The following is a 27515-nucleotide window of genomic DNA, read 5'->3' as shown; positions in this document are numbered from 1 at the left end:
TAAACCCAGTATCCCTCCCACCCCCCAATCCCATCTCCCCCCCACCCCACCTTGCCTCTGTGGCAGGATATTCCCTTTTGATCTCTCCAATTGGGTGTTGTGGCTTGCAATAGGGGTATTGAGTGGCCATTGTGTTCAAACTCTAGTCTACTTTCAGCATGCATCTCCCTTCCCGAGCAGGATCTCCAACCACATTTTACTTGGTGTTCCCTTCTCTATCTGAGCTGCCTTTTTCCCCAGCATGTGAGACCAGCTTCCAAGCCATGGTGCCAACCTACTGGTACTTATTTCTACTATTCTTGGATATTAGTCTCCTACTCTGTTACTTTATATTCCACAGATGAGTGCAATCTTCCTATGTCTGTCTCTCTCTTTCTGACTCATTTCACTTAGCATGATACTTTCCATGTTGATCCATTTATATGCAAAGTTCATTACTTCGTTTTTCCTAACAGCTGCATAGTATTCCATTGTATAGATGTACCAAAGTTTCTTCAACCAGTCATCTGTTCTCGGGCACTCGGTTTTTTTCCAGATTCTGGCTATTGTAAACAGTGCTGCGATGAACATATAAGTGCAGATGTCATTTCAACTATACATTTTTGCTTCTTTGGGGTATATTCCCAGTAGTGGTATTGCTGGGTCAAATGGGAGGTCAATTTCTAATTTTTTGAGAAGCGTCCATATTGTTTTCCAGAAGGGCTGAACCAGTCAGCATTCCCACCAGAGCAGTGTAGAAGGGTCCCTTTCTCCCCACATCCTCTCCAACAGCAGTTGCTTTTGTTCCTTTGGATGTGTGCCATTCTCTGTGGTGTGAGGTGGTATCTCATGGTTGTTTTGGTCTGCATCTCCCTGATGATTAGTGATGTAGAGCACTTTTTCATGTGTCTTTTGGCCATTCGTATCTCTTCCTTGGGAAAGTTTCTGTTCATTTCTTCGCCCCATTTTCTGATGGGGTTGGATATTTTCTTCTTGTAGAGTTCAACCAGTGCCTTATATACCCTTGATATCAACCCCTTATCTGACGGTATTGGGTGAATATCCTTTCCCATTCTGTAGACTGTCTTTGTATTCTGGTCACTGTATCTTTTGCGGTGCAAAAGCTTCTTAGTTTAATGTAGTCCCATTTGTTTATCTCTGTTTCCTCTTGGTTGGTCAGTTGCATGTCATCTTTGAAGAAACTGTTAGCTTCAATATCGTGGAGGGTTTTGCCAACCTTGTCTTCAATGTACCTTATGGTTTATCAGCCCCACATTCTTTAAATTTTAATTCCATTTAGCAGATGGGTTTAGTTTGCATCTCATTTTTCTATGGAGGTATCACAGTTTACAATAATATTGAAGTTGCTGTCTTATCGCTGCGGAGCTACTACCCAGTCTCTCTGCCACTGTCTTGGTTTCCTCCACCACTATCTCATGGTCCCCTCCCCCTCTCCATTCCCAGTTCTGTTGATCATGTCTCAGAATTTGTTTCCACTGGGGTTGTCTATCCCTTTCTTTTGTTTCTTTATATTCCACATATGAGTGGAATCACCTGATTTTTAGGTGATATTTCTTTTTTTTTAATTTTTATTAGTGAATCACCATGAGGTACAGTTAGAAACTTATGAACTTTCATGTTTGCATTTCATTTACATCCCTCCACCAGTGCCCATTCTCCTCCACCAATGTTCCCATCATCTCTCGCACCACCCCCACCCCCCAACACCCAACACCCCACCCTGCCTCTGCAACAGGGCATTCCCTTTTGTTCTCTCTCCTGTTGGACGTTGTAGTTTGCAATAGAGGTATTGAGTGGCCATCATGTTCGGTCTGTAGTCTACCTTCGGCATGCAGCTTTCAACCCAAGTGGGTCTTTCTGACTCATTTCACTTAGCATGACACCATCTGCTTCCAACGAAGTTGCCACAAATGGCAAAATTTCATCTTTTGTTCTTTCCTAAATAGTATTCCACTGTGTATACCACTGTTTCCTTATCCACTCCATTGTGTTGGGCATTTATTTTTATCCAGATGTTGGCTGTTGTAAGTAGTGCTGTGATAAAATTAGGTATAGATCTATCTTTTTGGATTAATGTTTCTGTGTTCTCAGGGTGGATTCCCAGGAGTGGAGTTGCAAAGTCATAGGGAAGTTCAGTTCATAATATTTTAAGAAATCACCACACCCTTCATTTTCCAGAATGAATCAAGACAGCATTCCCACCAGCAGTGAATGAGAGTTTCTTTTGTGAATATCATTTTTCATGGTTGCATGGCTTTATCTTGTGTCGACAGCTGAAGGTTTACCCAACAATTTCCCACTTTATCCTTGTTTGCCACATGTCAAGACACTTGTAAATCTACTGCACTCGTACAAAGGTGATGTGTGTATGTGTGATATTTTGCTGTGTGCTTATATTTCTGCAACCCAAAGTTAAGTGCCTTCAGCGCATTTGTGTATTGGAATGATTTGAAACTTTTTGTTGAAAACCAACTCTGTAGGGATGAATTTGCTACACTCAGAAGCATGTGGGATTTCAGAGAATGTTTCTGCTGAAGGCAGATCAAGGTCTAATCCACTCCTGTGAATAAAACACATGCTCCGAGAGTCTGTGAGCTCATGGGAGTGAATGGGGATTGGGGTCAGAGGAACTGGTTTGGGGAGGTGGCGTGTTCGAACCAACTTAGAGCTGAGGGCACTGTCATAGTTAGGCACGCCGGGGCAGGAAGAAGTTTCTCACCCACCGGAGGGGAGCATGGAGTCATTAAACTGGAGACAGACCCACCTTAAGGCTTTGTCGGTGGGGAAGGTTTAGAGGAAGGTTTAGCAATCATTGTCATCATTGTCATTGTCATCATTGTCATTGTCATCATTGTCGAGAGGAGAGCTCACTCTGAGGAAGAAATCAGAAAAGTGAAAAAAGCCAGCGCTTTTGTGCTGGCACCATGCCCCCCAGAAGAACTGAAATTGGACATCCACTTCTGGAGCATTGGTGAGAGGGGCTAGCTCAGCCAGGAGGCGGGTGCCAAACCTCTGCCATCTCTGCGGAGAAACGGAATAGATAATATGGAGAGAAGAACGGAAGGAATGGCGTGGCGGGAATGATGGTCACGGTCCAACACCAGGACCTGCCCTGAATGGAGACACTTTTTTGGACACCCTCCCACCCTTGGTAGGAGGCATTATTTAACTCTTCTGTGGTACCTCATCAGTACGTCAGTGTAGTGGTAAGTGCAGGTGCGCGTCCTACCTCACAGACAATGAGGAGTCAACATTCAGAAATGTGAAGGGCCATAAAGAATTGCTAAAAAGGAGGCCGGAGAGATAGTACAGTAGGTAAGGTGCTTGCCTTGCATGCGGCCAACCTGGGTTCGATCACCAGCATCACATATGGTTCCCCAAGCACCACCAGGAGTGATTCTTGGATGCAGAGCCAGGAATAACCCCTGGATATGGCCTAGTGTGGCCCCAAGACAAATACTCCTACTAATAATAATAGTCACAGTCACAGTCATTCTGTTGCTCATCGATTTGCTTGAGCGGGCACCAGTAACATTTCATTGTGAGGCTTATTGTTACTGTTTTGGGCATATCAAATACGCCATGGATAGCTTGCCAGGCTCTGCCATGCGGATGCAATACTCTCGGTAGCTTGCCGGACTCTCCGAGAGGGGAGGAGGAATCCAAACATGGGTCGACCACGTGCAAGGTGAACATCCTACCACTGTGCTATCGCTCTAATATTAATAATTGCTGAAAGGGGCCAATGGGGAGAGAGCCACAAAGAGTTGGCACTCATGCTTTGTTTTGTGGGAACCCCAGGATTGATCCCAATCATTGCAGTTTGACCCTCAAGCACTCCACTCCAGCCCCCAAAATAAGAATTGCTAAAAAAACCAAGACTAGGGCCTAGTTCTTGCACAATCCAACTCAGGATTGATCGTTTCCTGTGTCCGTGGTCCCATCTCGTACTAGTCTGGGTTGCGTGTCTGGGTGCGTGGAAGATGGTATCCCGTCACCCAGAGGGTATATCAAGACATCCCCACATGCCCCACTGCATACTGACTCGGTAGCTCTGGGGCATGGATGTCAAGGGAGCCAGGAAGGTCCTGAGGATGGTTTTGTCACTAGAACACATGTCCCAGAGCTGGCAGTCAGAAGGCCTGACACTAACCTTGGCTCTGTCCCGAGTGTGTCTTTATCCCTTTTGAGATCTGAGCATCTTTTTTTCTTTGTTAAGTCTGTGGGGGGTAGTGGGGACGGCGTTTGGGGTTCATTAGTACCTCTGTACTAGCTCCTGCCCCACAAATCTTTGACTCGACAAGGAAGGGTGGGTGGGTTCTGGAAATGGATAGTAGGAACACACAGACTGACTCAGGCCACTGACTCTAGGCTTGAAAAGGCGAGTCATGTGTTATAAATACTTCACAGATTTCCCCCATGAAAAAGCAAAACATTTAAAGTGAATAACTGGGGCGTCATAGACAAAGTCTTCCGGGAGCTCTACCTGTCTGTGAGGTTTGTGTACAGGATGCTCAGGGTTACTCCTGGCTCTGCGCTCAGAGATTGGTCCTGGCAATACTCAGGGGACCATAAGTGGTGCTAGGAATCGTACCCTGGTCAGCTGTATGCAAGGCAGACGCCCTCCCCGACTCTGCTCTCTCTCTGGCCCAGCTGTGAGGTCTGAAAGGGAGATCTGGAACCTGCAGTCAGACTCACACTCGCATCTCACGAGGACCCTTGAGTCATTTTGCAGTTTCTCCCATCTCCCTCCTCCAGATGCTCTGGGCACCCTTTAGCTCATAAACTGCCACCCCACACCTTTCTCCCCTCCCGGCATTAATAGAGGCGATCCTTTGACAGCTGCCCGAGCAGAGTCGTGCAGATACAGGGTCAAGGGCCAGGGACTATGACCCTGTGTCAGCAGGCTGTTTGACCAGCTCCCTGGCCGAGCTCCCAGCTGGTGCCTGGGCCCCTGGGTGCTGGTGGGGTGCATGACAAGGGCAGGGGAAAGAAGGGCGGGGGAGGGGCAAGAGCAGGGGCCGGGGCCTGCCACCCCCTTGCTAAAGGAAGAACTTACCGGTTCTCCCAGTAGTATTAGGGAAGAACATCTATAACTACAGAGATGTATTATTTACTGTCACTCTAAAAACATACTTCATTAAATTCCCTTGCTGTATCTGCCCGAGTCCAGTAATTGGCCCAGCGAGTGTTTGCCACAGGGATCGGTAAGTGTTGGGCCCTCACCCGGCTCCCCTCTCACATTGGTGGGTTCTGGGAAAGGGCTCTGAGAGAGCCAACCCATCTCCATCATCTTCTTGGTAGAGAAACTGAGGCTCAGAGGACGAGGAGGATCGGCCAGGCAAGGAGCATCGGCCCAGTGTCCTGGTGGGCAGTCCAGGGGCAGTCCAGTCCGCACCCGCTCCTCCTCACTTCCTTTTGTAAAACTGAATTTATTTAACCTGATGCCGCTTTTCCTAAGTCGGGCCTTTCAGAGGACAAATTGTGATGCTCAATTTATTTAATGTTTCCGTGTCATTAGCCAGAAGTAACATTAATTTGCAGGGCCTGTTAGTCCGAGGGGAGCCTCCCCTCCCTCCTGGGGAAGCAATAGCCTCTGACAGGGGACTCTGAACTCCCACTGTAACTTGAGGCTGTTTTATGAGGGAAACTGCTTTGCATAAAGGATTGACACTTTGTATTTGCCACCATTTAGTCTATTAACTGGAGGGCCTGTGCCCCAGCCACAGGGGATGGCTTCAAGGAGAGAAACCGAGATAATAGAAGTAATGGCCCCATCCTCATAAAACCAATCATCTCTTTTTCCTAGGATTGCAGTTTCCTAATTAAAAGGGCCTGTTTTGTTGTTGTTGTTGTTTTAATTAAAAGTTTCCCCCGTATTTTATGGCCCCTCCATGATCTTTCTAAACTCCTTCTCATTTAATTATGATAATGAGCATAATTAGTATGTGCCATCAGTCCTTCATTTTATTTACATTTTATATTGGATAATTAAATGCAGTCAGATAATTGAATTAACTCCAGTGACAGATGATCCGGCAGCCCAGCCTATGACGGTATGGGACATAAGCACCTTCGCATATTCATTTTGGTGGCTGACTTTTTCCCGTGGAAACACCCGAGAGATTCCAACTCTCCGAGCCAAAGTCTCAGGCGACAGCTAAAAGGCAGGGCTCTCCTGGGGCGGCCCTTCCCTGCCAGCTTCTCAGCTAACAAGTCCCTGCGCATGCAAGGGCACGGCCTTCATTGCCCTGTCCCCACGGTTCCCGGACACTTACCTATTCAGCTCTGGCGTGTGAGCCAAACAGTGAGAAAAACACACTTTCCAAGCGGTAGGACCCGCATCTCCCAGGGTTTTTTTCCGTGGGATGACTTTGCCAGAAGCATGAAAGAAGCAAAGGTTCCTGAAATGTGCCCTACCTTCCTCGCCTCAGATGTTTTCCCTGCACCCGTGTCCAGGCGGGGGCCATCTGTGTTTCCAAGAGTGGCTTTTGGGTGTGGTAATATTACATCCTGGACGCATGGACACATTGATACTCTTTACAGTGTGGCTTTGGTTAAAAAAAAAAAAATCATTTTAAAAGAGAAAGTGGCATTTCCCCCCAAAACCCATTCCAGCTTTGAGAACTTTTTTAGAGGTGGTGTCATTCCTGCTCAAACATTCTGCACTGGGCTCTGTTTTCCTCAAAGGCCTATGTTCTGGGTCCCGCCCGCTAGGTAAACTCTGCCAGCCCCTCAGAGCAGTGAAGCGTTTATGCTCCAGGCCTTGCTGTTTCCTGGCTGGCCGCTCCTTTTCACTGGCAGCCCTCTGTTTTCTCTGTGTGACAGTTACACACAAAGTTACAGGGCCGGCCAGAGCAATAGTACAGAGAACAGGGTAGTTTGCCTTGCACGTGGCCAACCCAGATTCCATCCTCGGCATCCCAGATGGTCCCCCAAGCTCTGCCAGGACTGATCCCTGAGTGCAGAGCCTGTGGTAATCCTAAACACCTCCAAGTGGAACCCCCAAGCAAACAGAATTACAGTTCAAAAAAAAATTTAAATGCATCGTACCCCTGGAGATGCCTAAGAATTCAACAGCATCGTCAATTTGGAGTCACTCCCAGTATTACAAGTATCAAAGGAACAGAAAGGAGGGGGTGAAGCAGGATTGCCCCCCAGGAGGAAACTGTAAATTTTCCAATTCAAAAATCACTCCTGCCTGCATCTTTAAGACTCCTAGACAGGGACCTAGCCGGTGCTGGAATAGGCAGATTTGCCAGCAAGCACTCGGAACTGATTGTGTTACGGATCACCGATGCCAGAGAATGCAGAGACACCTTTCACTTCCCTCTCCTCTGGCGAGTTTCCTCACTCGTGGGGAGTTTGAATTTCCACGTGCTCATCCCAGGTACCCCCGCTGCGCACACACACACATACACAACACACACACACACACAGCGGGGAGGTGATCTGGGAACTCCTTGCTTACCCCAGTGGCTGCATTGCTGCATCAGCTGGGGGGATGGGCCCCCCGGAGGCGCCACCCTGAGCCGTCAGGTGGGAACCTCACACTCCAGAGGGACAGTGGAAGGTGCCTGTGGAGTCCTAACCTGGGAAAGGCACCTTCCACCCCTGCTGGGGTTTCCCAGAACATGACCTATGGCCCCCCCACAGACCCCGGGCTGTGGCCTGTGCACCACGGCTGCTGGATGGAGTCACATCCTGAACCACTCCACAGTTAGAGTTGTCAGCATACTCTCAGGACCAGGAGACAGGGCGGCAGCGTGGGCACAGGCCTGGCATATACCCGGCCCATGTGCTATCCCCGACACTATATGGTTGCCCGGCATTTCAGGGTGCAGCCCAGGTAGGTCGTGGCACCTCAGGGCCCGAACAGCATCACATTCTCAGGCCCTTCCATCAGCCCGGGTCACGGAGAACCACTGGTACAACTCCTTGGACCTCCTGAGCATCTCTTGGGATGAGCCTCACAGGAAAAAAAAATAATAATAACACTAATTAAAAATATTTTGGCTTTGAGCCACACTCAGCGGTGCTCAGGGGTTACTCTGGCTCTGCACTCAAGCATCATTGCGGGAGGCCTCCAGGAACCCTGTGGGGTGCCAGGGACAGACCATGGGTCCTCAGCATGCCAGGCAAATACCTTACCCGCTGTACTCTCACTCCGGCCCCTACTAATACATTTTCTCTCACATGATACCAAAAGTTAAATGTCCCAGAGGAGAGAGCATGGCATTGATGTCCCAGATCCACTCAGTCATCACTTTAGGACGTTGTCAAGTGCTGAGTGTGGAGTCTCTGTTTCCCCACCCATAAATGCCGGCTGGCACGCCACTTCGAATTAAGTGCAACACCCAAGGCCCTGACTCACAGGGAAGGCTCCAGAAGGCAGCTGTGGCCACCCCTGCTTGCCCAGGTCACCTACCCCCCATCTTTGTCACACTAAATGATGCCCCTGATTCATTCAACAGTCGGCCAGGTCAGTAACCCTGGCTTCGTGCTCTGCAGTCACACCGTGCCCGCCTTCTCCACACGCCTGCTCAGCGCCTCTGTTTTAAGGAAGTCAGAGCCCAGGTGAGAGAGCCGTCCTCAAGCTCATGTCCAGACGTCGCCATGGAGCTTCATCTCTGTGGGACCCTGAAAGGCGGGAGCCTGCTTCCCTCCTGCAGCAGCAACTTTGCAATCAAGGGCAAGCCCGAGGCCACTGTGAGGCCCAGAGTATGGCCACACAGAGCTCGTGGCCATGTGGCAGCAAGCTAAGTCCACCCCCACTGAGCTCCATCCCCCAGGAAGATGCTGAGCTGGCAGCTGCCGGGTTCCCCTGGGAAAGCCAAGCGTTAACTCTTCAGCTCTCTCAACCTAGGGCCAAATCTCAGAACCTCTGAACAAGGTTGGAAGATGAGCTGTCACCTCATCCATGCTCTGATAAGTTGGAAGTCTCCTATAGGAAGCCCTCAGTATATATCTTTTTTAAATACACCAAGCAAATGAGAATAGAAGAAATATTTTGTCCATGTTTCATTACCAGTGGTAAAGAGAATTATTTTCCTAGCCCCGCTTGGGTCTTTAGTCAGGAGGGAACCTTTATTATAATATCACTTGTATCACTTGTCATGCCATTGCTCATCGATTTGCTTGAGCAGGTGCCAGTAACATCTCCATTCATCCCTATCTCATGCTAGTGTAACCCAATGGCATCTGCTTGCTCCAGGAACACGAAGAGCCTCAAACCGTTCATTCAGGGTCTTGACAAAGAAGTCTGACCATCTCATAGGTGGGCGGCCAGGCGTTCTTTTGACGTCCCATGGAATCCAGTCAGTAACAGCTCTAGTCCAGCCGTCATCTCCAAATCACATTATGTGTCTGGCCCATCTGATTTTCGATGCCTGGGCAAACGAGACAGCGTCCCTGATTCTCGATCGTCAACAGAGGTCGGAACTCCGGATTCCTTCTCTTACTTGTGTGAAACGTGATATTCCAAGCATAGCTCTTTCAATTCCTTCTTGGGAGACCCAAATGGCGTTCTTATCCTGTTATTGTAGGGCCCAGGTCTTATTATAATAAGTCACTCTAAAACAGCCTATTTGTCACCAGAGTGGGGAGAATGCCTCACTGAAATGGGGGGTTGTGTAGAAGACTCTTGTCAGTAGTAAAAACAGCCCCCTCCCCCAACCTCATAAAACATTGGCATCAGTCAGAATTGTTGGATTCTTTGGGGTTTTTTCCACATTTTTTTAATTAAAGCACTGTGATGTGCAAAGTTACTCATGGTTGAGTTTTAGGCAGTAATATTGCAGCACCGATCCCACCACCAATGTCCACTTCCCTCCACCAGTGTCCCCTTCCCCACCCCTTCCCCAGCCCACAACTGCCCTCTTGACAGGCACCTTTCTGAGTTCGGTTGTTAAAGTTTGGTCTCATGGTTTCAGTGTTGTTGACTCTTGGCTTGGATATTTGCCCCTGTCATTCCTTAACACCACCTTTGTACCTGACCCTCCTGACCTGGCCCCTATTGCTTCTCATCTGTCTCCTCTCCCCACCACCCTCCCCTGACACACACACACCGTCTCTATTTTCTCTATACTCTGGGTCTAAGGTTGATCATGGCATTCCCCCACCCCCACCCCACTGCCTTTAAAATATTTCATTCCCTTATCGACTTATTCTAAGTACCAGAGATAAGTGATATCATCTTGTGTTTGTCCTTCTTCTGGCTTACTTCATGTAATATGGTGTCTTCCAGTTCCATCCCTGTTGCCATGCATTGCATGGTTCCATCATTCCTAACAGCTGTGTGGTAGTCCATTGCGTATATGTACCATATAGCTGTGTGTCCCTGGGCAAGTCTCTACCCCTGTCTGGGCTTTCGTAGGAAGAATCTGGGTGTTTTGCGGGCCCGTCAACTGTGACACAGGATAACTGTCTCCTGAGATGAAGTGGGAAGTCAGCAGCCAGAGTATGTAGTGCAGTGGATGAGGCACTTTCCTCGAAGGAGGCCTACCCCATTCGAATCCTCTGCACCCCAAGAGTGATCCCTGAGCACAGAGCCAGAAGTAAGCCCTGAACACCTCTGGGTGTGGCACTAAACTCCAAAATAAAAAATAAAGGAGGAAGTCATCACCTCCCACACCCTACCTCAGGTCTTTTCTTGCTGCCTTTTGCCTAGAAATTTCTGCTTCGAAGTCACCATGGTTAGGGGGCTTGCAGAAAAATCTTGTCTCGTACATCATGTTCTCAGGGTCCTTCCCTGACCACAGTATCTAGAATAATGTGTTGGGGGCCAGAGAGAGACAGTACAGCAGGTAAGGTGCTTGCCTTGCATGCAGTGGACCCGGATATGATCCCAACCACCCCATGTGGTCCCCTGAGCCCTGCCAGGAGTGGTCCCTGAGCACAGAGCCAGGAGTAAGCCCTGAGCACAGCCAGATATGGCCCCGAAACATAAAACAGTGTATCAGTGTATCAGTCACTGTTTCCCTGTACCTCTGTGTTTTTCTCTGTGTTCGGTACAAGGGGTTGAACCTGGACCAGGCATGTGGAAGGCAAGCACCTTGACCCCTAGACTAGCTCTCCCGGAAGCTGGTTTTGTTTTTTTCATTTTTTGTTTTTCGTTTATCAATAGATTATCAAACTATAATCTATTGATCTTCCTCCTCTAGTTTCTTTGTTCTTGTTGTTGTTGGGTTGCACCAGCAATACTCAAGGGTTACTTCTGTGTCTGCACCCAGGAATTACTCCTGGGGTGCTCCGTGGGACCATATGGGATGACGGTGACCAAACCCAGGTCAACCACATGCAAGACAAACGTTCTCCCAGCTGTACTGTCACTCCGGCCTTTGATTCTTTTCTAAGAGAAACATCTCAGTCACTGAGATTCAGCTGGAAAAATTTAAGGTTTTGGCCTGTCCTGGCCGAAGTTATGGGGTACAGCGAGCGTCATCCCCCAGTATGTCCTCTCCTTGGGGTGAACAATGGACATAAGACCCTGAGTGTCCCTCTCCCCAGAAATCACAGAGCCAAGAAGTCCTAACTCACCAGGAGACTGGGAGAAGTAGAAGGCATCCTTATTGCCTGAGTCCCAGTTTATTTTGCTCGCAGATAGGAGAGCAAGTGCCTGGCAGGCCTTCATTCACCAGGTTCTCATATCACTGCAAATCTCCAATGCACAGTTTGGTTAATATGTTTAAGGGCTTTCTGGTTTAAAGAAAGTGCACTCTAAGGAAGTGTGCACTGTGGGGAAAGTCGAATCCCAAAATACCACATCATTTACTTGAGTACCTTATTTAGCTTAGTGAGAGCATTTTAAAATATTCTTCTTTAGGCAGACCGGAACAATAGTAGAGTGGTTAGAGCAGTTGCAGCCAGCCGACCAGGATTCAATCCCCGGCATTCCATAGAGTCCCCTCAACACCGACAGGAGGAATTCCTGAGTGCAGAGCCAGAATTAACCCCTGAACATCACCAGGTGTGGTCCAGAAACAAAAAATATTCTTCAGGGACCGGAGACAGTACAGTGGGGAAGGCACTTGCCTTGCATGCAGCTGATCCAGGTTTGACCCCCCCACACTATGTATGACTTCTCGAGCACTGCCATGTATGGCCCAGAAAAGCCCCCCAAATTCAGATATTCAGTCTCTTCTTAAGTAACTCCCCTGGGCAAAGGCATCACTAGCCTGCCGTCAGTCCCAAAATGCCTCCCCACAGAACCCAGGGACCTGTCCTGGTAGCTGTCCAAGGTGACTCAGAGGTGTAATGCTCTGGCGCCTGGAGCCCCCAGTTCTGGTCCCAGCTGTCCCACTCCCTGGCTTTGAGATCCTGGGCAAAGTCCTCTCTTCCTGCGGCCAGTTTTCTCATCTGTAGGGTGGGGACTGCCAGAGTGTTGGACAGACTCTCGGGTTCCTGCACAATAGCGCTTAGCACGTTGCCTGGGCCAGAGCAGATGTGAGCTGTGATGCTGACCTGACCACGTGACCCCCTCCAGCCTTCCTCCTCTACTAGGCAAAGCCCCACAGGAGCCGCTCCCTGGGCCCGGACACTTGATATCACCCAAGATGGGCCGTCTCGGCTGTCCGAGCCTGTCTTCCCATCTGCTGGGAAATTGGAGACAGCCCGTGCATCCCCGGCCCGCAGGCATTCCCAGTGGGCCCCAAAGACGGAGAAGCACCAGGGGCTTCTTCTGCAGGGGGTCTCTGGGCTGCTGCTTCACCTGCTGCCCTGACACTGCACCCCAGCGGGGTGGGGAGGGTCATGGTCCCCCTCCCACAGGACCGAGCCTGGGCCAGCTGGGCATACCCACCCGGGGATGAGCAGATGCTTGTCTGGAGGCAGGCAAGGGAGAATCTCCACTCATCACCGAAGGCTACAGAGGGGAGGCAGGGGGACCTCACACCCAAATCTTTCTCTTCTCTGCAGGCATCAGCTGTACAGAAAACCCTCCCCAGAGATAAACCCTCCCCAGAGATAAGCCAGAGGTGCACTGAGATTGTGTCGGGGAGAGAAACGGGGAAATGGGGCACATGAATCAATGTGAACATTTAATGGGCCTTAATTGGAACCTTATCCTACCGTACTTAGAGCAGAGAGATGAAAGCACGAGAAATCTGAGAGACCATTTATTTCACTTGAGAAAGCAGTAAACTGAAACTACAAAAAGACTTGACTACTATTATATTTTTATGATTAAATAAAATTGTCATAGACCAGGGCCGGGGAGCCCATAAGTGCTCTGAGGAATGCGTTCGCACACATAGGTTCCGGCCGCTGCAGTGGTGCAGCCAGAAAATGTAGCAGCCCGATTCAGAGTTTCTAATCCTGTACTTCTCCCAGCTCCCGAGAGCGGATAGTGGCTCCGGTCGGACCCAGGTCCTCCTCTCAGGAAGGACTCAGAGCCCACTTGGGTTATAAACGCTTTGTGGTGTTTATCATCACTGCCCATTCACCCCCGGCCAAACCCTCCCCACATACAAACCCGGACTTGAGTCTCTGCTGGAGGTCCCACTCAGAGTTCTCTCACCGGGGAGAGGGCGTGGGAGTGGAAGGGGGACTTGCCAGCATACAAGGTGGGAACGATATTACAGGTCTCAGAGATCCCTGGGATCCAGGGACCAGCACGGGAGGCAGTGTGGCTGGCTCAGAGCTGTCCGCCGCTGCTGCCTTCTCTCTGAGCCTGGAGGTGAGAGGGCTCAGGAGGGAGAAGCAGGCGCATCCCCAAGGCAGCTGTGGGATTGAGCCATGGTACAGCAATGGGGCTGCCCTGCATGCAGTTGAACCAGGTTTAATCCCCAACCCTCACTCCATTTGGTCCTTCAAACCCATCAGAAGTGACCCCTGGCCACAGAGAGCCAGGAGTTAAGCCCCCCCTGCCAAAAAAAAAAAAAAAAGGAGCTATCTACCAGATCTCGCATGGGAACACAGCTCCTTGGAGCCAAGAAGGAGCCCCCTTGGCATTGCTACCAGGGAGCAGCGCTCAAGGCCCCTGTGTAGAGAGGTCACACGGGCAGCAGGCCAGGACACCCTTGCTGGGCTGTCAGGTATCCTATTCTGGGGACTTTTCTCCCCTGTCGGAACAGAGGGGTGTTGCCCGCTGTGCCAGTGGCCCCTAGCACACATCCCAATTCCCTTGGAAGCAAAGAACAGTGGTCTGGGGCCTTCAGGACAGTTCTGTAGGGACACAGGATGGTCACTGACACCCAGGGGAAGGCCCCGTTTCTCTCAGATCCCCTGGTTTCCAAAGCCTGAGGAGTGAGGCCCGGCCTGGCTTGAGCCTTCTCTCCTGCCCCTCCGACCCGCTCCCTCCCGCCTGCTTCTCCTAGAAGGCTAGTGCTCACAGCCCCTCCCACCTCCCTCCTGGGACACCAGGATTTCTTCACTAAATCTCAGCCTCCAAATCTGTCCACGGCAAACTTGGGAGGAGAGGACTGTCTGCAGTTCTCCCAACAAGCCCAGAGTGTCCATGTTCTTCTCTGGGAAATGTGACTCACTTATGTATGTGGACAGACCCTTCAAACTCTGCCTCCTGAGATATTTCCATAGAGCCCCTTTCCCGCCCTCCCTCCCCTGCCCACCAGGCATCTGCTTAGAGAAACAAGGCATGTCGGTGGAGAAAGCCTGTTTTCTTTGCAGGATGCCTTGAGGTCACTGGCCTTCAGGCCCCTGCCTGTCACAGTGCCCCTGCCTTGCGCCCCAGGCATCCTGGTGCAGGACCTGCGTCTGCCACTGAGGCCGGGCCCTCGCACTGACCACCTCCCATGCTCATCTTGCAGCAGGACCAGTTTTTCGGAGAGGAATGCAGGGACGATTTTGTTTCTGCCCTGCTAGAAAAATACTCTTTGTTCCAATGATTTACAGACTCTCCCGGCTGTCTCTTTTAATGAATTTAGATGTCTAGACACCTATTTTTGCCCCTCTTGAGGACATCTTGTCTCATAAGAAAAGGTGAAGGATTTGGGGCGGGGGAGAGGGGGGCAGGAATCCCTAGGCACAAAGAATGTGCCCCGTGAGGTTTAACCCTGTGTGTATCCTGTCTGATGCCGTCCACTACCGCATGAACCCCAGGCGCCAGTTTGGCCACGGACTTGACAAAACTGGTTGCGAGGCTTGCTGAGGGACGTGACCCTCGCACTGCTCGCTCCTGCAGTTGTGCCAAGAGGCTGCGGCGCTAGCTGGAGGCCCCAGCCAGATGTTCTTGCACAACTCAAACTCAGTGTCAACTAAGGCCTCAGACCCTGGAGGCCAGCACCCTGGGGGTAGTTCTGGGACCCTGGAGTTGGGTGTGGGAACCAGGCCGGGGTGGTGTTACCGAGCCCTTATCTGCCAGGGATTGGCCGCACTGCTCTGCCAAACAGCAGGGAGACAGAGGCACAGGGCCCCAGTCCCCTCCAAAAGCTTAAAGCCTTGAGACCAGGGAACTCACGTATGTCCGTCTGCACCTACACAACTGCCTGTGGATCTGGGCCCGGCAGGGCCCTGGCACACAGGACACCCAGGGGTCCCAGTGAGGTCAATATTTAGAAATGTACTAGAAAGTATTCTGAGGGGAGGAGAAAGTGAAGACAGTAGATAAAATAAGGGGGCCGGGAGAGAGGACAGCAGGGAGAGGGCTTGCCTGGCATGCAGCCAGCCCGTGTTCAATGCCTATTGCCACAGAAGGTTCCCTGAACACTGCTAGGTGTGGCGGGGGGTGGGGGGGAATGCTGGAACAGAAAATATTGACTACAAGATGCAGAGCTTTCTAAAACTGCAGGTGGAGTTAGTTCCTCCTAAGTAAAGGGAATTTTCAGGAACATGGGTCCCTAGCAAATAGCAAATTCAGCAGGATTCACAGCATAATTATGTGAAACCACTTGGCCATTTTTTTTTTGTTTTGTTTCCTTGAGTGCAGGTTGGTGCGGGAGAACTAGATGTTGACTGTGGGGCATGTTGGTCGTGTCTAAGGTAGATGGGACAAAGAGAGAAAGATGGATGGGTTGTTGGATAGAAGTAGGTAAGTAGATAAATAAGCTAGTTTGGGAGGGCAGGTCACTGCTATAGAACCTCTTTTCATTTATTTCTGTTGTCACTGTCACTGAGATACTGTTGCTCATCGATTTGCTTGAGCGGGCACCAGTAACGTCTCCATTGTTACTGTTTTTGGCATACCGAATACACCACAGGGAGCTTGCCAGGCTCTTCGAGAGGAGCGAAGGAATCGAACCTGGGTCAGCCAAGTGCAAGGCAAACTCCCTATCCATTGTGCTATCACTCCAGCCCTTATTATCTTATTTTAATTATTTTTTGGTTTGGGGAGCCACACCCAGTGGTACTCAGGGCTTACTCCTAGCTCTGCATTCAGGAATCACTCCTGGTGGTGCTTAGGGGATCATAAGGGGTGCCAGGGATGGAACCCAGGTCAGCCGTGTGCAAGGCGAGCATCCTACCTGCTGTACTTTCTCTCCAGCTTTATTTTAATACTATTGTTATTTATTGTCATGGTTTTGGTCTCGTCAGGGAATGTTACCATATGAATGAACTTTGCAGGTGACCCAACTTACCTTTTCAACATGACTTTTCTATAACATTATCTACTTAACAGTTCTTGTTCTCTCCCTTCCTTCCTTCTTGGACTTAAGTTATACTTTGTGCCTTAAAATAAGTGTTGATGCCTTAAGAAATGAGTACCTGTCACAGCGTTAGACAACTGGATACATCATGGTATATGTGGAGGCATATGTTTAAGGTATGGAGTATTAAGTAAAGGGAGTGGATTGTAATTGATAGGATCTATTACCACAGTCCAGGAGCCAGGAGATAGTAGAGAGGGTGTGTGCTTTGCCCGTGACTGAGCTAAATTAGATCCCTGCCACTTCCTGGTTTGCTGAGCATCACAGAGTAGGGTTTGGACCTGGAGGCCCCCAAACACTGCTGGGGTTACCCTGGTGAAACCCAGTGCCTCGGGACCTGAGCAGCATCATATCCCTGAGCCCTCGTGTTGAACCACCAGCCCAGTTGATTGAGTATTGCCAGGAGACAACCCCCCCACACCCCAACCTCCCTGAGCACCACTTGAAGCACCCCCTCCCAAAAAAGTACGATGTATATATAGCTACAGTTTCATAATGCTCTCAGGACCAACTGAAAAAGGAGTAATTACTTTGATATCACATGGTTCCATCAGCTTTTTTGATTCTCATTTTTGTTGAAAATAATTTCACTCCCAGAGTGGAGAGAGAGTACCGTGGAGTGGATGCTTACTTTGCATGCAGCCCACCTGGATTCGGTCCCCAACACCACACAGGGTCCCCAGGCCCTATCAGGAGTGATCCCTGAGCACAAAACAATAGTAATTATATTCCCACCCACATATGTTTGTCTCTTTTTTTTTTTTGGCTGTTTGTTTGTTTTGTTTTGGGACCATGCCCAATGGTGCTAGGACTTACTCCTGGCTTTGCACTCAGGGGTCACTCCTAGTAGTGCTAGGGGCATCATGTGGGATCTCAGGGATCGAATTCAGGTCAACGGCCTGCAAGGCGAGTACCCTACCCACTGTACTATCACTCTGGTTCCCCACCCACCCATCCACTCCCATACTCATCACTCTTAGTGAAAGTTTCTTCCTGTTGTCAGTTCTTCTGTCTCCAGAAGTCTCCTTTGAATTTGCTGACTTCGATCTACTCTAGATCAGAAAACCACTTTTTATTAGCCTCGCTTCTGAAGTGTGAATTGGAAGACTGGTTCAGAGCCAGCAGGGACGGCCCTGTGAGGAATGGGCAGGTATCTGGGGAAGGCCAGCTTCTCTGTCAGGGCAGGCATGGCTCTAACCTGCTTGAGACCCCAGCCCCAGTGCCTGTCCCACACTTGGCCACAGTAGGTGCTCAGCCAGTAATTGGTGATGGGTGATCTTCATTGTCTGCCCAAGGGCCTGCTTGCTCACGTCCATTCCAGGTGGTTACAGTTGGCAGGAAGGGGCCCTTGGGGTGAGAAAAATTGGGCCCGTGTCCATTTGTATTACAGGAAGGGCTCGCCATGGGCCTTCCAGCCACTCTCTTCAACCCCATAAAGTGAGCATGCCTGCTGCATGTTACAGCTGTGAAACCTGCACTCAGTCCCCAGGTCGACCATGTTTGTGGGATGAACTCAGCGTTCTCCCTCCAGCACGTTCCCTTTTCCCTTCCTTAACTGAAACTGCCAGGGAAAGCCCCACAGATTATAACGCAGCTTATCGTCAGCAGTGTTACCATACAAGGATGGCATTTGTTTTCGAAATCTAAGACACTTGGAACCCGGAAGGCCACTCAGACTGCAAGACCACCAGGCGGGGCTCACTCAGAGTCACATGTCCCCGTACTCCACTCCTGTCCTATCCCTCGCTGTTCCTCTCTCTCAAGTTCTTACGTATGATCCCTCAAGACAAACCCTTGGCACAGCCCAGCAGAGTGCCAAGAGTTGGTTACTTGATACCCCGCCGTGCAGAATATAGGTTTTGGAAGAAAGGCCCTTTTGTGTGGGTTTAATCTGTGCGCGTCGGTTGGTTTCATTTGTTTTTGACAGCAGGATGTCATCCTCATCCTCATCTTCATCCAAGCTGGCAGAGTCGTGCAAGAAGCTGGATGCTGGCCAGTTTGGGGAGGGAGCCCAGTCCCAGGGACACAGCTCAGTCCCAGGGACACGGGAACGGGGTCGCCTCGGGCATCTGATGGCCCTGGGAGAGCCTGAGAGGGGAACAGAAGAGAGTCAATATTCAGTGTCATGAGTTTCCCATGCCCCGCTCCACCAGGTCCTGAGACAAGACTGAAGCTTTAGGTTTTCACTTATAAGAGTGTAGCCATGGGGCCAGAGTGGTAATACATCCAGTTGGGTGCTTGCATTGCACGCAGCAAACCCGGGATTGATCTTCAGCATCCCTCTGGTTTCCCATGCCCACCAGGGAAGCCAGAGGGTTTCCTCTGAAACTCCTGAGCACTATTGGGTGTGGCAAAAAAAAAAAAGTGAGTATAGTCAGCGGCCAGAGAGATAATAAAAGACTTAGGGTATTTGCCTTACATGCAGCCATCCTGGGTCGGTCCCTAGCACTGCGTATAATACCCTGAACACAGATCCAGAAGTATACTGCGTACTGTAGGGTGTCCCTGCAAAAATAGTGAGAGTCTCCATAGATTAGTTGGTGCTTTCTGGGTCGGTGACGGGCTTGCTCTGGGCTGAGGGCTGCTGCAGCTCTGGAACCATAACTTGATCCCTTCACTCCGGGTGAGAGGCCGGGCTTACCCACCGCCCACATCATCAGGGAGATCTTTTCTGGATCTCTCTGTTGTACAGGATCAGCCATCCCAGGGAGCCCAGGAACCTGTGCCTGAGCCCAGCTCCCTTCTAGAAGAGCTAACAGCTTATCACAATATTGTGATGTCTCAGTCAGTTCAGTCTGCAGCCACAGAGCAGCACAGCGAATCTCGTAGCTCCAGGACTACAGGGATGAGTCCCTCCTCCGTTCTAAAGTTCAAGACCAGGGTACCAACCCAGTCTGGTTCAGGGAGGCTCCCTTCCAGGATGCTGAGCACCCTCTTCTCACGAGGTCTAGGAAATATTCCAGATCTCCTTTATAATGGCCCAAAGCTGGCACATTAGAGGTCAGGGTCCCATTATGTGGAGCTGGGAAGCCAGGGACACAATCTCGAGCCAGGGACGCGATACACATATCTTAGAGCATCTGGCGTGGGGACCCGGGAGGCCTCCACGTCAGAACAGGCACCTGCCCTGCAGGAGGGGTGGAGGCTTGTTTTTCCCTAAAAGAGACAGAGCTGAGCCTCTTCCCGGGAATCCCGTCATTCCCGCCACTTTGCAGTGCCCCCCCCACACACACACACAGGCCACCTCCCACCCTTCTGGAATGGGGCTGAAGCACAGACTTAGGGCTCTGCTACTTCTGTGGATTGAGAAAGAGGCGCTGCCTCTGACTGGGGAAGAATTTCCATAAGTGCTCTAAGGGAAGCGCATCCCTGGGGGGCTGAATCCGGAGTCCACAACCCCCTCCACTGTTAGCTCTGGCCCAGCCTGCTTTGCTTTCAGATTGACAAGTCGAGAGCAACAGCCTCCAATGGGAGACGCTCCCTGAAAGCAGACAATAGACCGAACACGATGGCCACTTAATGCCTCTATTGCAAACCACAACACCCAAGAGGAGAGAGAGCAAAAGGGAATGCCCTATCACAGAGGCGGGGTGGGGGGAGAGGGGACAGGGTGGGCCTGGTGGGAGGGATGCTGGGACTATTGGTCGTGGAAAATGGGCCCTGGTGGAGGGATGGATACTACGATGGATCATTGTATGGCTGAAGTGCAAGCACGGAAGTTTATAAGTCTGTAACTGTACCTCACAGTGATTCACTAATGAGAGAGAGAGAGAGAGAGAGAGAGAGAGAGAGAGAGAGAGATCGAGCCTCCATCCACCTGCCCCCTACACACACACACACACACACACACACACACACATACACACACACACACAGAGTAAACAAAACCTCTTGTTTCTCAGCATCACTTACCTGTGTTTCTTGGATGGTGCCCACGCTGGGATTTTCTTTTCAGAGCTGTCAGAGCATACTTCCGACGAGCACCCCAACTCCTCCGCCTCACCCCTCACCTCCTCCGCCTCACCCTCCACCCCCAGCACCTCCAGATCCTGGCTGGCACCCCCAGTCTGTTTGCTCAGCTCTGCTCTGTAGGCCGGGGAAAGGGCGTCTCCACAGCATCCCAGGTGGCATGGAGCTTGGCTGACCGGTGAGCCTGCCCCGCTGTTGCCAGACCCCTGTTTGAATCAGCCTTCCTTATGGAAAGATGGGGATGGGTGTGTGGGGAACATTCACTGGGCCCCACCCTGGGAGAGGCCTGCGGTTCCTTTCAGTGTGTGGACGCCAGATCCTGCGGGACAGGACTCAAAGCAGCAGAGCTGGCGAGTGGACCTGACACGCTTTACTCACACTGTTTTCACCCTGTGCTTCTGGACACTGGCTCACATGATCCCCATCTGAGCCCCAGGGCAGCCATTCAGCCCCATTTTATAAAGGATCCTGTAGGCTCACGGTGGTTAATGGGCCAGAGCCCAAGACCAGCAGAGCCTGCAGTTTAGGCTGTAGAGCCACTAAGAGACCAGTGATCCAGGAGAAGCCACTCAACTCTGAAATAAATATACCCGGCCAATGAGACAGCCTCTGCGCAGGTGTACAAGGAATCCGGTTGGGGCCGGAGCAATAGTATAGTGCGTAAGGCTGTACTATTTCCTTTGTATGTGGCCTGTCCCAGGTTTTACCGCCCAGCAAAACAAAAGTTCACTGTATCACTATCATCCCGTTGTTCATCGATTTCCTCAAGCGGGCACCAGGTAACGTCTTCATTGTGAGACTTGTTACTGTTTTTGGCATATCAGAAACACCATGGATAGCTTGCCAGGCTCTGCCGTGTGGGCGGGATACTCTCGGTAGCTTGCTGGGCTCTCCGAGAGGGGCAGAGTAATCAAACCCGGGTCGGTGCAAAGCAAATGCCCTACCCGCTGTGTTATCGCTCCAGCAAACAAAAATTAAAAAAAAAAAAAAAGAATTGGGTATTGCTGTGCTGAGGATAAAATTGTTGGGTTCCCCACCCACCCAGTCCAAAATTCTGCTATTGGATGGTTCCCCCTGTTGACTACACTCAGAGTTAGAGCTTCTTGTTTCCGTTTTTATTTAAGTTCCATGATTTACAGCACTGTCAGTGGCAGGATTGCGTGCACACGACATTCCAACACCCACCGGCCTGTCCTTTTCCCTCCACTATCGTCTCAGGGTTTTCCCAGTTCAGCCCCCCTCCCCCGAGCCCCCCCTACACCCTGGTAAGCTCAGTTCTATAGACGACTTCTCAGATTCCGTTGCTTTGGGCCCTTTGTTGTTCCCTGGCCCTGCGTCTTTAGACCCTATACGTCAGAGAGAGATCACTCTGTGTCTGCCCCTCTTCTTCTGACTCACCCTGATCCCCTCTGGCCCCACCCGGAGCTTTTAGGAGATGCTTGAGGTGAGATGCACTCAGGGCTCCCCGGGCCCAGATCCCATGCAATCACGCAGGCGCAGCGACCCTTCCCGGAAGAGCTTCCGTGTTCACCAGTCAGGGGCAACTGGCCCTCGCTGCCACCTCACCCACGGACCAGGCTCCTTGACCTTCCCACTGCTTTGTACAGCCTAAGAGCTTGGGGGTGGTCTCTCTCCCCAATGCATTGCAACCTCACTAGAGGGTTTGGGGAAGGGACCCTCTTCATTTTCGGGTGCTGCTCTAGCATCCCACACAGGAGGTGCCCGGTAACACAGGGTCCAGCTCCCCCTCTCTCAGGCCAGCGCACCCCTTTAGCTTCTCTTGGTAGAAACCACAAGGAGTGGAGCCAGCTGGCCTCATTGCCGGAGGACAGGGCGACTTCTCTGCTCCGAAATTCTTGGCAAAGCCCACATTTGGGTCCTCCCCGCCCTCTTTCCATGGAGCTAGAGCACACACTGCCAGTTGCGTCACATTTCCTTTTGTTTGTTTTTGTCTGGGGGCCAAACCCAGCGATGCTCAGGGCTTACTCCTGACTCTGCACTCAGAATTACTCCTGACGGTCCTCAGAACACAGTATGGGATGCTGGGGATCGAACCCAGGTTGGCCACGTGCAAGGCAAGAGCCCTACCGACTGTACCGTTGCTTTAGTCCAAGCCTCACATTTTCTAAAATTTCTTAAAATTTCTAAATCTTCTAAATTTCAAATTTTCTAAATTTATGAAATACATTTTCTTCCCTGCATTTGTTGATAGGTTCAAGGATATAGGGTGTGTGTGTGGGGGGGGTACACCAATAAAAAGTTAATTAAAAAAAAATACTGAATCTAGTGAAGTCGGTTGGAGGAAGGGAATAGGTACAGAATGTCCTATCATATGTGGCATTTAAACACACACAGTAAGGGACCAACAAATGGCCATAGGCCACAGAACTAGAGTTGGTTCCACAGAAGTGAGTGTGTGGGTGTGTGTATGCAGAGTGGGGTGAGGGGGGTTGCACTGGAGTGGAGGCACCTTTGGGACGTTGGAGGAGGGAGGTAGGTATACTCTGGTGGCTGGTGTGGTGTTGGAATGCCGTATGCATGAAGCCAGTATTAACAGTAATGTCAATACCTCAATAAGGATTTTTTTTTTTAATTCAGTGCCTGATAGTAAAGCAGGCAAGGCACCCAGTTTCATCCCCGACACCACATCTGGTCTCCCAAACCACTCAGGAGTGATCCCTGAGCACAGAACCAGAAGTAGGCCCTGAGCACTGCGGGGCGTGCTCCCCCAACACTAAAACAACTCACCACTGTGAAATCCAGAGCGAGTGAGCAATATCCTCAAGCAGCTGGGGGTGAGGCGTCAAAGCAGGGTCCAGACTCACTAACTCGTCCCTCTGAGACTCGCACTGAATAGCACGTGGCGAGGTCAGTGTCAGTCTGTCTTCGCCTGGACATTGCAGGACACTCACTCAGTTTCCTCTGAGCCGTGCTCAGCATCCAGAGGCGAGCATCACATTTGAGAGGCAGGTTCTCACGGTACTGCGGCCCACAACCACTCCCTAGCTTCTGCCTCCACCGCAAATGCAGCTGGAAGCCCAGCCCCTCCCTCACCCCGTACCCTGCTCAGAAGAGTCGGGGCTCTGTGGGAAGCCTCTGGGTGCTGGCTTTGGCCTGAAAGAAGAAGCCAGTGGCTGGGCTGGGCTCCGAGTGATGCCCACCCTACGATTTTGGTTTTGAGGGGACCATACCTTGTGGTATTCGGGGCTTACTCATGGCTGTGTCCTCAGGAATCACTCCTGGCAGAGCTCAGGGAACCATATGGGGTGTCCAGGATTGAACTCGGGTCTGCCACGAGGCCTCGATCCAGGCCCCACCTTATGAATCATCCCAGCTTTTGCCTGGGCCAGAGTGGCCGACCAGCCCTCAGTGGTCTACAGCTCCTTCGGGCAGCTGTATGCAGCCTGTGGAAGAGACTTCCCTCAGGACACACAGGCCTTTTATTCTGTTAGACTGTGGCAACCCCAGCTGCCTCTGCTGCCTTTCCACTGATTTGGGGTGCTCAAGCCCACCAGGGTGACACTGAGATGCTCAGGCTTTCAAAAAAGTGATGAGATGAGGCCTGTCATCAGCTTCCCTGCAGCCTCAGAGCCTCCCCGGAAAGTGGCCTGGGGAGCCACTTTCCCCCGAGCCCCAGGATGGGCAGCTGCCACCTTCCCCTTTCTGTGCCATGAACCCACCTGAATCACCCAGTCGTGGGCTGAGTTTGAGTGCTGTCAGCGGCCTCCTTCCTGGACCTCCTAACCTGGGATCCCCCCCAGTGCCTGCCGTGGGGTTCAAAGGACAGTGCTGACTAGGTGGCCCTCTCTGGCTCGCAGCCAGCAGGGTAGGTGGCTCTCACCACCCCTGTAATCTGGCTGTGTCCTGTTCCAGGTGCTGGGTGGTCCTGGGGCTAGAACTGTATGCCCCCAGGTAACCCGCCTGCCTGCATCATGCATATCTGTTGCAGGGCCAGGGACTTCAAAGCAGGGACCTCTAGCCGGTCATCTCACTACTAGGCTGATAACCTCTATAAACTCAGCTTTTTCTGCTCCTGGGGGACTGAGCCCCAGCCCCCCCCCCAAGGAGCCTTGCCCCTGCCTCACCCGGTGAGGTCAGGAATCCGTCGTCGGGAGAAAGTGCGGCTTTAGCGCCCCTGAGCTGTGCTTCTTCTCCAGGAACCAGGCGTTGCTGTCTCTGAGTGAATGTCGAGCGTGCCTGCGCCAGCCTCTCACCACTTTAATAGCTTTTCAATCTGTGACTCGACCAGCAATAGCTTTTTTACTTTCTTTCTTGGTTTTTGGGCCACACCTGGCAGTGCTCAGGGCTTTTGGCTCTGTGCTCAGGGATCACTCAGGGGCCTCTGGAGACCATATGGGGTGCTTGGGGATTGAACCCAGGTCAGCTGCATGGTAAGCAAGCACCATACCCAGTGTACTATCCCCCCAGCCCCAACCATTGCATTTTAATAATGAAGTCCCAAAGAAAAGACAGTTGTTCATAATTTTTTGTCCAGAGCGGGAAAGAGACACATGATAATGGTATTATTTTGTATTCTGACATGGCCATGATTGGACTTTGCTACCAAATTTGTAGCAAATAATTAAAAAAAAAATTTAAGTAAGGGCTTCATCAAAAGAGCAGATGATGGGCATATTTTTCTCATCCAGTGTCAGAAATGGCAGCACATGGCCGTGCGTTGAATTGTCACACTGCGAGTCTTTAAAATTCCTGCTGGATTTGAAGGTATTAACAAGTCCCTATCAACATTCTCTCAAGGTTTTTGATGTCATTTTAGCTATTGAACTAAAATATGTGAACTATTACTTTGTTGATTTTGTTCTTAAACCAAACTGCATTATCATCTGAGAGTGTGTTCTTAAAGTATTGTTAAAAGTACTTTGAAAACTTGTAAATCCCTGTAATTTATGTTTCTCCTGCCTCTGCTGTTTCACTCTGTCCTTCTGGTTTTAATTTGAATGCAGTCCTGTCTGGGTGTGTACCTGTAAAATGGTGGGGGTTTTCCCCAAGTACAATTTACAGTCCTGACCTTAGATTTTACAGTGTTTCTAATCTTCTCTGCGCTTCCTCCTATGCCCAGAAGTAAGCTTCGGGTCACCCATCTCTTTCATATTAGAGCGGCCTGATCGTGGTTACTTGAAACAGATCTGATTTGGACATGTCTTAGTGTATCATGTGGTCCTGGGGAGTAAATTAGGAGGGCTTCCCTGCAAACCCATTAATTGCGTGCCCCCATTTCTTAAAATGTACACAGTTGTAAACCTAGACTGCTCCAAGACAACAGTCTCATTTATCTAAACAATTCTCCTTTTTAGACTCAATGGCATCGATGGGAGCATAGATAAGGGGTCTGGAGCGCTGGAAGGGACGTCTGGAGCCCTTCCCCACTCCCCTCCCAGGCCACCCCCCACCAACACCCCTTTCCTATTGAGGGCTGATGGAATTAGATGTGGCTGCACACGAGCTGCCTTTGGGCTGGAGCTACCTGGGTGTAGGACCGCCCAGCAGCGAGACTCAGGAGGACTAAGGCAGGGCCCAGTGGGGTGGTCAGGGGAGAAAGAGGGAGCTCTTTGCAGGGGAGGCTTTAAGGAACTCGGCCTGTGGTTTGAGGCAGCGGGGGCACCTAAATCCATTTCATGGGCATCCTTCTCTCCATGCGCAGCAGCGGTGCCTTTTATTCTGGGTTATAATTTTTTTTAAAACGACTAAGCGAGCTTCTGGAAACTTCTCTTAAGTTAGAAAATGGGATTGCTTGCTTTCCGGTCCCTTCGGAACCTAATCCTTTCAGCTCCAATAAGGAGTTGGGAGTCTTTCTTTCCTCCTGATTGTTCTCGTGTTTCTGGGGGACAACGTGGGAGGGGGTGGAGGTGGACCCGGGTGGCACAGAGCAGGCGGTTGACCTGGGGGCTCCTTTTCTCTGGCAGGTTATCGTCCAGTCCGGCCGCCACCCCACACTGCTGCAGAAGCTCTGTCAGCTGCCCTTCCAGTATTTCAGCGACCCCCGCCTGATCAAAGTGCTGTTCCCTTCGCTTATCGCTGCCTGTTACGACAACCGCCAGAACAAGATCATCCTGGAGCAGGAGATGAGCTGTGTTTTACTGGCCACGTTCATTCAGGTACCGTCTGCGTTCAGCTTAGTGCTCTCTGGCTTTGGGTGCAAGCTATGGAAAAGTAAAAGTAAGCCTGCTGTGGATTCTTGCCATCCACACTCCCTTTTAAAAAAAAAAAAATTTCACGTTTCTGTCTTTGAAGAGTGAAGTTCCAATTACCAGGGGAGTTAAGAACTAGGGTTGGAGGGCTGTGAACGACTACTTGGAGGATTTCAAGAAAAGGAAATGTCCCCTTTGAATGAAATAGTAAACCTAAACTAGAGAAATGCCCCTCAAAGACGGTAGGACTTCCTTAAGGTTTTAAGTGTTACATTCATCTCGCTTTTACTTTAGAGATAGGAAATAGATCATAAATGCTTAAGACCATCAAAACTTCCATCTATTTGATTCACATAAATGGCACTTTTCCATGTGCAAACCGAAAACATTTTACGTGGCTTTTTTCTAACAATTGAGAACTTCTAAGTATAGTTAAATTCTGCAGGGCTGATACCAGGCTCGGTGCCGAAGCCACGCAAAGCAAAATGTCCACGTTTAAATTAACTCAGTCAACCGACAATAGAAAAATCAGGCTGACTGTTCATTAACATTTGCTTGTAACTAATCCTGTGATTTCTTCCCCCTCCTATTGTAAATCACTGTTTGCTAGTTTTTTAAATATTTCACCATGAAACCAATGTGTTTTTGCTCCATGATGTACATGTGAGTAATAGACACTGTTTTTGTTCATAATAATGAAACAGAAAGCAAAACTCTTCGAGTTAGGACTGTCTTCTTCGAATACACAGAACACCATTGAGGGGTGCTTTTGTGCCTAGCTGGTAGGATCGCTGAG

General features: G+C 50.5%; 1 protein-coding gene across 1 annotated transcript in view; it reads left to right on the top strand.

Annotated features, from left to right (window-relative positions):
* SCAPER (S-phase cyclin A associated protein in the ER) overlaps positions 1 to 27515 on the top strand; it is a 363121-nt gene that overhangs the window by 331058 nt on the left and 4548 nt on the right. The window contains exon 30 of the mRNA XM_055130600.1: positions 26495 to 26686. Coding sequence (XP_054986575.1) covers positions 26495 to 26686 — 192 coding nt within the window. The remainder of the gene's footprint in view (positions 1 to 26494; positions 26687 to 27515) is intronic.

The sequence above is a fragment of the Sorex araneus genome, chromosome 3 (genome assembly GCF_027595985.1).
Source record: "Sorex araneus isolate mSorAra2 chromosome 3, mSorAra2.pri, whole genome shotgun sequence".
Taxonomy (NCBI): domain Eukaryota; kingdom Metazoa; phylum Chordata; class Mammalia; order Eulipotyphla; family Soricidae; genus Sorex; species Sorex araneus.
This window is presented reverse-complemented; position numbering and strand designations above follow the sequence as displayed.